Source organism: Papio anubis, chromosome 20 (assembly GCF_008728515.1).
Source record: "Papio anubis isolate 15944 chromosome 20, Panubis1.0, whole genome shotgun sequence".
Classification (NCBI taxonomy): domain Eukaryota; kingdom Metazoa; phylum Chordata; class Mammalia; order Primates; family Cercopithecidae; genus Papio; species Papio anubis.
Genome location: NC_044995.1, coordinates 11,954,551 through 11,968,313, shown reverse-complemented (window position 1 = coordinate 11,968,313; position 13,763 = coordinate 11,954,551). Strand labels below are relative to the sequence as shown.

The 13,763-nt window shown below is 43.2% G+C and overlaps 1 protein-coding gene across 1 annotated transcript in view; it reads right to left on the bottom strand.

Moving 5' to 3' along the window:
• The window catches only part of LOC101020560 (zinc finger protein 773), a 29,590-nt gene extending 17,100 nt beyond the window's left edge, over positions 1-12,490 (bottom strand). The window contains 2 exon segments of the mRNA XM_031659321.1: positions 8,677-8,806; positions 12,251-12,490. Of these exon segments, the coding sequence (XP_031515181.1) occupies positions 8,677-8,806; positions 12,251-12,283 (163 nt within the window). The 5' untranslated portion in view covers positions 12,284-12,490.
• Between the last annotated feature and the right edge of the window lie 1,273 nt (positions 12,491-13,763).

Here is a 13,763-nt window from a genome sequence, read left to right as displayed (position 1 = left end):
CTCCATCACAAAAATAAGTAAATAATAGCTAGCTAGCTAGCTGGGCATGGTGGTGGGCGCCTATAATCCCAGATACTCTCAGAGGCTGAGGCAGGAGAATCGCTTGAAGCCTGGAGGCGGAGGTTGCAGTGAGCCAAGATTGCGCCTTTGCACTCCAGCCTGGGAGACAAGAGCAAAACTCTTGTCTCAAAAAAAAAAAAACAAAAACAAAAAACAATAAACAAACAAAAAAATCAAAACACCTGTTCAGGTTGATATAATTTCTTGTCAGTGATTCTCTTAATGGCACCTGAGACATTGTTGACTGCCTCTTGGTCGGCAGAAGTTGCTTCTTCTATTATCTTGACTTTTTTTTTCTTTTTTTTTCCTGAGATGGACTCTTGCTTTGTCGCCCAGGCTGAAACGCAATGGCGCGACTCGCCTCACTGCAACCTCCGCTTCCCAGGTCCAAGCGATTCCCCTGCCTCAGCCTCTTGAGTAGCTGGAATTACAGGCATGCGCCACCAAGCATGGCTAATTTTTGTATTTTTAGTAGAGAGGGGGTTTCACTATGTTAGTCAGGCTGGTCTCGCACTCCTGACCTCGTGATCTGCCCACCTTGGCCTCCCGAAGTGCTGGGATTACAGGCTTGAGCCACCGCACCTGGCCTTGATCCTGACATTTTTAAAGTCAAACATCTTTCTAAAATTATCAAACTATCCCTTGCTGGCATTAAATTCTCCAGCTTTAGATCTTTCACCTTCCTTTTGCTTTCAGTTGTCATATAATGACTGTTTCCATTATCAAGTCTCTCTGTATGCCTTTCCCATGGCAATTCTGCACCCACATGAAAGCTGCATTTTCAAATGAGATAAAAATATATTTTGCAGAAAGTGCAAGATTTTCGTGCCTGCGGCTGTAGCCACAGCAATGTCTTTATTTCCTTTTTTGTTCGTTTGTTTTTAACAATGATTCTTATACTGGATTAATTTATCTTGAAATGGTGGGCAACTACAGCTGCAAACCTCAATCTATAGTACATATGTACAGTCTATTTGTATATATACTACAAAACAATTCAGCTGTTTCTTGTAATGTCATGACTTTTCCCTGCTTCTTGGGAGCACTTCCAGCATCACTATTGGCACTTCATATAGGTCTCACAGTGTTATTTAAAGTTTACAATATCACACTAAACACTATGGAAAATATATTAGAACCTTGAGAGATCACTTTTTACTGCAATACGTGATTTACTGGAGTGATGAACTGCTCACGTGGAGATGATTAACATCACGAGTTTCTTTAAGTGAATACTCACAACACCGTGAGCAACAGGAGATGGCTACAAAATCGATCTCCTGGGCTCAGGTGATATTCCCACTTCAGGCCCCTGAATAGCTGGAACCACAGGTGGGTGGCACCATACCCAGCTAATTTTTCTTTTTTCTTTTTCTTTTTTTTTTTTTGTAGAGATGGGTCCTCACTATATTTCCCAGGCTGGTCTCAAATTTCTGAGACCCGCGCACCCTCCAAAAGTGCTGGGGTTACAGGTGTGAACCACCACACTCAGCCTCTACAGAAAAATTTAAAAATTTGCCAGTGTGGTGGCACGTGCTTGTGGTCTCAGCTGTTGGGGAGGCCGAGGCAAGAGGATCACTTGAGCCCAGGAATTTCTGTCTGCAGCAATCTATGATCATGTCACTGCCCTCCAGCCGGGGTGACAGAGGGAGACGCTATTAAAACACACACACACACACACACACATGCACGATTATGACTTAATACTGTATCTTTACATTTGTTTACATTTCTCTGGGATCACCATGTACAGTCTGTGTTTGTGTGACTATTGACTAATTTTAACCTTTTATAACAGATTTATATATATTTTATGGTAGTAAATGATAAAATAGAAGCTACATATATTTTATGTTATGCACTCTTGGTATACCTATTTCAATGAATTCTGGTTTTTTGAAATTGTCTCAAATATTCAAGAATATATATCCAATATATTTATTGAAAAAAATTCACATATAATTGGGCCTGTGCATTTCAAACCTGTGTTATTTAAGGGTCAGCTGTACTGTCATGAAACCACCAACAGTCATGATAGAAAAAATTGCCATTGCCTGATATTATTTTCCTGTACTCTTTCAGTCAGAACCTTCCCCCTCAGACCCCAGGCTCAATAACCAGTGATCTGCATTCTTTTACTCTAGTTTTGCAGCTTCTTCATTTCATATAAATGGAATGATATTGGATGTCAACTTTTGTGTCTGGCTTCTTCCACTTAGCTCAGGGCTTTTCAGATTTATCTATGCTATTTTTGCTTGTATTCATAGTTTATTCTTTTATCTTATTGAATGGTATTTTATGTTAAGGATATGCCACAATTGATTACTCATTCTTCTGTTCATGGACATTTTAGTTTGTGCGTGTGTGTGTGTTTTAAAAACAAATTCTGGTGTTTGGGTTTTATAAATAAAACTGCTGAGCATGCAAGCGTATTTCTAGGACATATGTTTTTGTTCTCATGGGGATATCCCTATAGGTAAGATTCCTAAGCTATATGACAAGGTTATGCTACCTTTAAAGCTGCTACACTGTTTTCTGAAGTTGTTTTACTACTTTTGCAACTTTGTTGAAGAGATTGACAACAGATTATTGTGTGAGTGTATTTCTGGGTTCTCTATTCTCTTCTGTTCATTTCTATGTCTGTCCTTTAGCTAATACTGTACCCTCTCAATTACTGTACCTTTATATGTCTTGAAGTCATAAAGATTTTCAGACTTATTCTTATTTATAAAATTGTTTTGGCAATTAGTCCAGGCCTTTTGTATTTCCATGTAACTTTTTAGAATACATTTGTAAATTTTTATTTAAAAGATTAGGTTTTCATCGGGATTGTCTCAACCTATAGAACAGTTAAAGGAAAACTGACAACTTGGAAGTATCAAGGCTCAGATTCAGGAACTTCTTGTGTCATTTATTTATGCCTTCTTTAATGTCTCTCAGGAATATTTTAAAGTTCTTGAACATATTTTGTTAAATTTATTTCTAAATATTTCATATTTTTATGCTATTGCGAAGTACTTTTTTTCAGTTGCCAAGCATGTATTTGCTAGCTATATACCAACTTAGTATAGACACCTACTTTTTATACACTGGCCTTTTTATCTTAGGACCTTGCTAAACTCAATTATTAGATCTAGTAGCTGTTTAGTAGATAATTTAGAATTTCCAACATTATCAGGTCACATATAAAGACAGTTTGGGTTCTGCCTTTACAATATATTTTTTTTTTAATGGGAAGTGATGAATGTTGACATATTTACATTATTCCTAATGTTGGGGAACATCAGCTTATCAAATATTTGATCACATATATATCAAATGTGCTGTTAGCTGTTTGTTTTTCATAGATGTGCTGTATCAGGTGGAAGAAATAACCATCTTGTTCCAGTTTGCTGCGTGTATCATAACCTAGTTTTGAATTTTGTAAAATGCTTTTATTACATTTTGAGATTTTCATCTTACTCTGTTAACATAGATTAAGAAAGAGTTTGAATTGTTTGACCAAATTTGTATTCTTGATAAACCTCACTAGGTTATGATTTACTATTGTTTGTATATGGCTGGATTCAATTTGCTAAATGTCTTTTTGTTTTGTTTTAGCACGAGTGCAAGTTTATTTTAAAAGCCTTTAGAACAGGAAAGAAAGGCAAGTATGCTTGGAAGAGACCCAAAGGGGTGATTTGATGGACAAGTGCATCAATTTGCTAAAACTTTCTTAAGGCTCCATGTCTTCATGTGGTTATTGGTCTATAGTTTTGTCTAATGTCATTGCGTGCTTTAGTGTCCTGTTAATGCTAACTTTCATGTAGTCCAGAATTGTTTGAACCTTTGTCTTTTTGGAAGAGTTTGTATACAATTGGTATTACTTCTTCATTTAATGTTTCATAAAACTTCTTACATATTCCAGGGATGACCCTCAGCTGATGCCATCAAGAAAAACGAATCTCAGTCCTACAACCACAAAGAACTTAAATATGCTAACAGCTGAAATAAGCAAGAAACAGATTCTCCCTGAGACTTTAGAAAGGAACACAATCATGCCAACACTTTGATTTTAACCCAGCGAGACCTCTGTTATATTTATGATAATATATTTGTGTTGTTTAAACCATAAGTTTGTGGTGATTTGTCGGGATAGCAATAGAAAGCTAATACATCAACATTATTCTGTAAGCATTTCTTTATTTTCCAATGCAGTATTTCCTCAAATCATGTTGTACCTTTTCTGCCACAACTTGAAAACAGCCTCTTCTCTAAGGAGTTCTGGTTCTTTTTATTAAAAAATTATATAAACCAGTAACTGGGTACTAAATATGCTCAAGCTACTGGAATGCCATGGCTTGCTAGGCTGTCTCAGTAAAGACAGGGAATATGTACACCTTTATCTATACTTCAAATACTTTTTTTTTTTTTTTTTTTGAGACGGAGTCTCGCTCTGTCGCCCCGGCTGGAGTGCTGTGGCCGGATCTCAGCTCACTGCAAGCTCCGCCTCCCGGGTTTACGCCATTCTCCTGCCTCAGCCTCCGCGTAGCTGAGGTGCCCGCCACCTCGCCCGGCTAGCTTTTTGTATTTTTTTTTAGTAGAGACGGGGTTTCACCGTGTTAGCCAGGATGGTCTCGATCTCCTGACCTCGTGATCCGCCCGTCTCGGCCTCCCAAAGTGCTGGGATTACAGGCTTGAGCCACCGCGCCCGGCCCAAATTCTTTATATGTAGTTAAACCTACAAATATTTCAGAAGTTGGGTATTTAAAAAGATTCTTAAGACTACAGTAGCATACTCACATAAAGCTTTTATTTATAGGCAAATATGTGGTATAGTAAGAATACAACACCAAATACACAATGAATAAAATAACAAATGGATAAACTGGGCTTCATAAAATTAAGACAATCTGCTCTAGGGAAGATACTGTTAAGAACTGAAAACAAGGCCAAGCATGGTGGCTCATGCCTGTAATCCCAGCACTTTGGGAGGCTGAGGCAGGATGATCACTTGAGGCCAGGAGTTAAGAGACTAGTCTGTGCAACATTGCACGACCTCATCTCTAAATTTTAAAAAAGAAAACAAAAGCCACGGACCGTGAGAAAACATTGGCAATGCTTATATCAAATAAGGGATTTGTCTCCAGAAATATTAAGAACTTGTAACCAACCAAATATTTTAAAAAACAGGTAAAAAATACCAACAGACATTTTACTAACGAAGATATATGACAAGTAAGCACATTAAAAAAAATGCTCAAAACTGATTCATTGGAAAAATAACTACAATGAAATACTAGTGCACACTTAGTAAAATGGCTAAAATGAATGGCCTATGACTTCTATATATATAAATTGTCAGTAATGTGAAGAAATGGAAAATCTAATATATTCCAGGAGGGAATATGAAATGCTAACCATTTAGAACACAATTTGGCAAGCTTTTAAAATTTTAAACATTTGGATCCACTTACAGAATAACTGAGTGAGGAACTTTACAGTCCTGTTACACAGCCAAAAGGGTGAAAATTATAAAAATGCAATTCAGTCTCTGGAAATGGTCACAAGGGTGTACGGCAAATAAATATTTAGTAAAGATCTAACATTCATAGAACAGCAAAGTCAGTCACATCTGAACCAAGACCCACTCCTTTCCTCCTAGCTCCAAATTCGAGATTAAAACTCCATTAAACTGGTGCAGCCAAGAATACAGGGCTCCCTCTCTGGAGCTCCAAGGCAGAGAGAGCTATCTTCTCAGGAAGGACAATCTGTCAGGAATTCTCATCCTGCCTCCAGTGTGCATATTTAGATGAATGATGTTCAATTGCCAGCTCCCTCATAAAGGCCATCCTCAGAGTTTCTGTTTTAAGTGAGGTCATATTGATTCAGAGACAGTATATAACCCGCCACCCTAAGGCCTTTCTCCACCCTAAGGCCTTTCTCCTCTCTCTAAACTTTCTGGTGTTGAATAGGGTTAGGCCTTTGGCTGAAACCCTTTTCTATACTCACTACATTGTCCACTTTGCGAACTGTCCAGTGTTGAATGAGATTGGAGGTGTGACTAAGGGATTTCCATCTGTTATCTTCAGGACTTTTTTCCACTGTGAACTTTCTGGTGTTCAATGAGGTTGAAACGCTGGCTAAAGGATTTCACACAATCACTGCATTTCTCCAGTGTGGATCCTTCGATGTTTAAAGACTGGAATTGGTAACCCATTTCCACATTCCCTGCACTCATAAGGCCTTGCTCCAGTGTGAACTCTCTGATGTTTAATGAGGCTGGAATTCTCTCTAAACAATCTCCCACATTCATCGCACTTAAAAGGCTTTTCTCCAATGTGAACTTTTCGATGTTGCATGAGGGTTGAGCTTTGGCTAAAAAATTTCCCACATTCCCTGCACTCATAAGGCTTTGCTCCAGTGTGAACCCTCTGATGTCTAACAAGAGTGGAATTCTCTCTAAAAATCTCCCATTGATTGCACTTAAAGGTTTTTTCTCCAGTGTGAACTTTTTAGATGTTGCATGAGGCAGACTTTGGCTAAAATTTCCCACATTAGCTGCACTCATAAGGCCTTTCTCCAGTGTGAACCGCCAATGTTTGATAAGGTTGGACTTGTGGCTATAAATTTTCACATTCACTGCACTTATAAGGTCTTTCTCAGTGTGAACTCTGATGTTTTCGCTGCGGGCTGGAGTTGAAACTAAACAATTTTCCATTCACTGCACTCATAAGGCCTTACTCCAGTGTGGATTTTGTGATGCTGAACAAATTAATGGAATTATGCCTGAAAAGCTTTTCCACATTCACTGCATGTAAAAGGCTTTTTTCTCCAGTGTGTGAACTCTCTGGTGTTCAATGAGATGAGCATTCTGACTAAAGGATTTTCCACAGTCTCACTACACCCATAAGGCCTTTCTCCAGTGTGTACTATTTGGTGTATAAAAGGTTGGACATATCTCCTGATAACATTCACTGCATTCATAAGGCTTTTTCCCAGTGTGTAGTCTCTGGTGCTGAACAAGTAAATAGTTCTGACCAAAGACTTTCCCACATTCACTGCATTTGAAATGCCTTTTTCCACCATGAAAGGCCTCCCTACTTTTGGAGCTCCTATGTGACTTCTCTCCCGTGTGAGTCATCCGGTGCTTGAGAATAACTGAGCTGGTCGGGAGGTCCTTCCCAACCTCCCTGCTTTGCAAGGACTTCTCTGATAGTTGAACCTTGCAACTCCTCAAAACTGGGACCCTGCCCTCTTGTCTTTTTAAGGATTTCTCTCCACAGTGCTGCTTCTGGTGTTGCTGAACGTTTGAACTGCACAGTCCTACAGAAGCACTCTGCTCAGGAGCCTCCTTGGCCTCAGCTCCATGCCAACAACCTGAAAGAAGAGAAATGTTGATGAAGTAAACGTAGTCTTTGGTGTGAAGCGGCAGCAATCTCACAAATGTGTCTGACATACCCAGTAATTATTACCTGGGGCTGCTGGCAGAAATGAGGGGGGCTAGTTCTTGGCAGGGAAGGGCCTGCTATGCAGTGCTGAACCTGGCCAGCTCAAGGATTTGGGGAGGCCTCATGAGCACCAAGGATGCAAGGATTGGGTATAGCACAGGGAGGAGAGGCAGAGTCCCCAACACAATCCTCTGCAAACGGCTTTCCATAGGACTTTGGCTGCTGGAGGCACAGGAACACGGCACAAAAGGTTATGTCCAGGTCCAGAGAAAATCAGCTGCAACCAAATAGCTGGTGCTCAAGGACTATGCAAGGATAAGCGCCCACCTCACCACACATTCAGTGAAAGCACTGCTGAAAGGTGCTGCTGAGGATTGGGTGAAACATGGAGGACAGAGAGGTGGGGAATGGCCCTGGGTCAAATATCAGAATAGAAATAAATGGGTGACTGAGGAAGAAAAGACAGAAATCAGCAACGACCCCTTGCCTTAGTATCAAAATATCTGTGCCTACTGGTATGATATGAACCCATCCCCGAGTTCATACCTCCCTGAGCTCCACCCATCAAGTACCTCTCGGTATGGCTGAAGTCACAACTTCCGAGGCAGGCATGAAGGGCTCCTCCCATGACTCCAGCTGGGTTATATCATGGGTCTTGGAAGATGCAAGTCCTAAGGAAAACAACAGGTGAGTGGCAGCACTGAGCCAGAATGACTTATCCCATCATGGACCACAGGAAAGAAAATAACATAGTACAGAAAGAACCTTGGAGGAGGGTCTTACAGGAACAAACCTGTCAAACAGCAATCACATTGGTGACTCAATTGCTGGCACAGACAGACACCCAGGTATGTTGGCTAGAGAAGGCAGGCAGAATGTAGCGGAATAGAATTACCACAGATCTGCACAGTGTGGCCAGGCCACAGAGAGGCCACCAGGGTTAAGACCCATCAAGCTGACTGAAAGACTCGTGACCCCCAAACCCTTTCCTACACAGCTCTGGGGCAGCTCGGGGAGAGAAGATGGTAGTACACACAGCCCAGGCCAATTACAATAGCTACTTCAGGATACTGGAGAAGGAATGAGTGCCCACAATTCAGCTTTGGGAAGAACAGACCTGTCACTAGGAAAAGGAGGAAGAGCCAAGTCCAGCCCAGGATGCTGGGGTGGGCTGTGAGAAACTTACCCAGAGAGGCCAGAAGTGAAAAGTTCTCCAGCATCACATTGCGGCAGAGGAGCCTCTGAGTCTCATCAAGCAATCTCCATTCCTCCTGGGAGAAGTAGACAGCTACGTCCTCAAAGGTCACATAGCCCTGCTAAGATGGAGAGAGTTGAGTTTATCTGTGGCCTCCTTACTGGGGAATATAGGCATCCCCCTAAACATCCACCCCTGCTCAGCCTCTTCCTCAATCCCCATCTCAGAGGAGAGACCCTGCCCCAGAACCACTGATGCCCCCTCTCTCCTCATGTTCCCACTGAGCAAGCACAGGCAGGTAGGCAGATATAGTCCATTTCAGCTCTGGGCATGGTATGCAGAGGATCTACTCTTCTCTAGCCACACAACTCACCTTGGATCCCAGATTGTGTTTCCCAAATACAATTAAATTTTGTATGTTCTCCCCCAAAGCCCACAATACAAGTGCAGGAAGCATCCTGTTTACACTCACTAGAATGTGCACATGGTCTATACCACATTCAGTGGCCCCTACACCACCTTATGTGCCTCCCCTAGTGTCACCATATTCTAGTCTACACATGGCATCCAGAGGGCACTTACCAAATGCAATCAGAACTCTATGCCATCCCAGACCTCCAAGGGCACTGACTGCCAGGGGCAGCCCTCAGTCCCACTTTGAAGGCCTCCCTACCTGGCTCTTTTTCTTGCTTTATCTTCAGCTACTTGGAATTGCACGCATATCTGGACACCTCAGCTTGGCTCCTTATTCAACCACTTCGGGTCTGCCTTATACCTGCTGATGCTTCCGCCAGACATAATAGAGATCTAAGGTTGCCTAAGCATTCCCAGTTCAACCTTACCTACAGGTATTTTCTAATGTTCATCACTAAACCTTCTAAACCTCCTGTCATTGGTTGTCAGAAATGAGAACCTCTCCATATAATATATAACCTGGGCTGGGCATGGTGGCTCACGCTTGTAATCCCTGCACTTTGGGAGGCTGAGGCAGGCGGATCACCTGAGGTCGAGAGTTTGAGACCAGCCTAACCAGTGTGGAGAAACCTGTCTCTACCAAAAATACAAAATTAGCCTGTGTGGCGATGCATGCCTGTAATCCCAGCTACTCAGGAGGCTCAGACAGAACAATGGCTTGAAGCTGGAAGCCAGAGGTTGCAGTGAGCCGAGATCGTGCCTTTGCACTCTAGCCTGGGCAACAAGAGCAAAACTCTGTCTCAAAAGAAAATAATAATAATATGGTCTGGACTCAGGGCCCTAACTTTGTGTGTCTATCTTCCAGGGAACTCAATTGGAAGGATAGGGAGAATAGCAAGCCTCAAGACACCATAATTCTGAAGACCATGTAGGTAGGAGTTGAGCAGGGTGAGGACCTGAGACATCCTCCACTTATCTCCTCATGGTATGTAAGTAACTCTGCAGTCACAAGAACCTATGGAAAATCAAGGCAATGAGAACCAGATAGGGATGTTGCCAAAGGATCATCCAAGCCCCCTCATCTAGCCTGGAGTCAGGTGTGCCTGAGTATCTACAATCTGGGCTTTGGTTCTTAGTGATGCCTCTTACCTGTTGTGTGCCCTTGCAAAAATGCTCAACTTCCCTGTGCCTTGGTGTTGCCATCTGCAACATGGCAATAATAATGGTATTCACTCAATAGGACTATTGTTTGTATCAAACTCATTCTTATGTGTCTAGGACTAAGTATCAACTCCTACTGTACACATAATTAATGCTTCTGTAAACATTTTCAGTGCAAATAAACTGGTAGGTTTTGAAAATATGGGTTTCTGGCTAGGCGCAGTGGCTCAAGCCTGTAATCCCAACACTTTGGGAGGTCGAGGTGGGTGTATCAGCTAAGATCAGGAGTTTGAGACCAGCCTGGCTAACATGGCGAAACCTCGTCTCTACTAAAAACATAAAAATTAGCTGGGTGTGGTGGTGCATGCCTGTAATCCCAGCTACTCAGGAGGCGGAGGCAGGGGAATCTCTTGAACCTGGCAGGCAGAGGTTGCAGTGAGCAGAGACTGCACCATTGCAGTTTAGCCTGGGCAACAAAAGCGAAACTCTGTCTCAAAAAAAAAAAGAAAAGAAAAGAAAATACGGGTTTCTTAAACTTACTTTTAAATTAAGAATGTGATACTTAGGGTGTTTTAATCAAATACTTTCCAGTATATTAAGTTTACAATCAATTATGAAGTGCTTACATCAGTTTAACTTAATAAATCCGTGTGGTTTTATTTGCCCCCGTGTGTATATGAACTATGATCAATTAGTGCTTAAATAAGTACGTACCTCATAAATTCACAAATTAATAAACTGGGACCTGGGTCTGAGAAACCTGAGCGGACACCATTCCTTTTGGCAACCTGGCTGCCTGCTATATACTCCCCTGAAGGCAATCCTGCTGAGAGCCCTTCTATTAGAGCAGTTGATCATCCCTCCTGTGCTGATGGCTAGGGAAACTTAGGCACCAAGGGGCTGCTCCACAAGCCTGGCTGACCTTTCCTTTTCTCCACATGGACTGGACATGAGGAACTGCTGAGCCTGGAGTGGCAAACCTATATACTACCCAACACTGCAGTCTCCATCCAGTCCTGGGTCTTTATACTCTATAACCCTCCATTCCTGCAGGCAGCAGACAGAACCACTTCAGACCGCAAAACCCCAGGCTGTAGAGGCTGCCCCGGCCTACAGGCCCATTTCTCCCTTCCCTCACCTCAGGGACCATCTGAAAGGAAACCTTAAGATTCTCCCTCCTAAATAGGAGTCCCACGCCTTACCCTAGTCCAGGCCTCTACCCACCACCTCTTGGATATCTCTAGCCCAGATCCCTCCCCAAATCTCCAGATGTGAGTGAGCAAGCTGCCCATGTGGACACGACACCTCCATTCTGGGTCATCTCAGGATCACCATGAGCAAAACCTACTCCCTGCACAGCCTTCTCAATCTCCATCCTTCCTGATATTCAGGAACAAACAAACAAAAATGCAAATAGAAATCCAGAATGGCTCTTCATTCCCTACTTTCTTTCATAGTCACATGTGACGCAGCAGGAATTCCTGTCTGTTCAGTTTTTGAAATCCATCCAAGATCTGATCACTTCCCCTCCTCTATGGCCCAGTCCCAGTAGATTCTCCACCAGTCTATTGAATTTACCTACTCACAGGTCTGTCCTCACCCGCCTCACCCCCACCCCACTGTGTTTTGCAGAGGACTTTGGCAAACTTAGAGAAACAGATCGTGTCACTCTTCTGTCTCCAGCCCTCCGCGGCCACTGTGGCGCCCTCAGGATGAAAGCGCAGCTCCTCGGGCTGTCGCGCCACACGCGACTGGTCCCTTCCCAAGCTGCCTACTATGGACACCCGGAGGCCTCAGGTTCGGGACTCGCTGAGCGCGCCTCACATCTTTGCGAGCCGGACCCCTTGCCCTCCATTCCCACCCCATCACACTGCGTGTCAGAAACGGGACCCCGCCCATGAACGCCCACAGTTCTGCACCCGGGGACCTGAGCAGGCGGCCCTCACAGGGCTTTAGGATTCGGGGGAGGCCGGGAGGACGCGGCGCTCACCTGAGTCGGGTCCCTCAGCGCGGCCGCCGCCATCCGAGCCTATGGGTAGAGCGGGTAGGGCGACCCTGGGCGCCGCCACAGAGCCTCAGACCCGCCTCTGAGCGGCGAGAACAGAGCACGTCGCCACGGCCCCTTCCGGCGCTGGTCGCCTCAACCCACCACCAGCTTTCCGCAGGCTCAGTTCACCTGAGAGTCGCGAACGTGAACGCCAAAGAGAGACGCCGGAAATCCCGCCCATTGCGCGCCGCACGCTCGAGCAGGCCTCTTTTTATTGGCCAATAAAAGGATCTCCGCCTCCCGGCGTGGCGCCTTTTGGACAATGTAGTTCCCATGGCTCCAAACTTGGACGAAGTGGGCATAAATTCGGAGATGGAGATTGGAGATGACAGATAATGATGGAGATGGAGATGATGATGGAGATGGAGGTAACGGAATAGGAGATGGAGGAGAAATTAGGGTTGAGAACTTCTCTCGGACTCATCCTGAAGCTGTTGTTATTGGAGATGGGCCTGGATTTCAGTTTCCTGCAACTGATACTCCAATCTTTCCTTCTTTTGAAGGACTTTCAGAGGATCTTCAGAGCCACAATAAAGAGGTTTCTCTGGGCAGAGCCACGTATACATGCCCAAATTTCCCTTGACAAAGGGACACCCAATATTAAAACTAATGGTGGCGAAGCAATGCCTGACGTATGATAATAAGAAAAGGCTCTGAATTCTGGAGGTAGGTGATGACAGAGTAGGGGAGCCCAAGGATTTACTTTCATCCTTCACCCCATGCGAATTTGTGCTCTTTCCTTCCTCAAGGACCCAACATTGGTGTACAGGCACAACAATAGGTGGCAAACCCATAAACCAACTCCCCCTCAATTTCTCTCCTTCATCCTTTTCTGCTCCATGTTCCCACTGCTCTTCCATTTCCAAATATAAAGCCAATTCCTCACAGGTAGGTAGAATGCTAGACTGTTGTTTACTACACACAACTATTGATTAAAAAAATTATGTCAACCCTTAATTATGTGTTGTCCCACTACATCCATTCCCATTGAATCTAGTTAAAAATTATTTTCTGTGTAAATGTATTTCCATTACATTTATTGTTTTTGGTTTCAAATAGTTTTATATCACACTTTCATAAAAGACATTGTGTTGTGTATAGAAATCTAGTTTGGTGGTTACTTCTTCTTTACAGAAAGTGTTCTTGTTGCCCTTTTCATTGCCATATGACATTTGATGAATTCTGTCTTTTCAGATACTTGTAAAACACTTAAAATATTGAATACATCTCTGTATATGGAGTATGACATACTATCTTGAACAAGAGTATTACTTGTTGGGTCTGACACAATCACTGCTGTATAAGTAGGAGAAATATTCCCTGAGGTAACCAGAGACAGAAGCATTATTCACTTACTTCAAGGCCACCTAACATCCCCACTGCATGTTCCACATGGTGGTGGTGTCTCTTTTCTTTCTGGTGCCTGACAGAAAATGCTGAGGCTCGCCAAACTAAC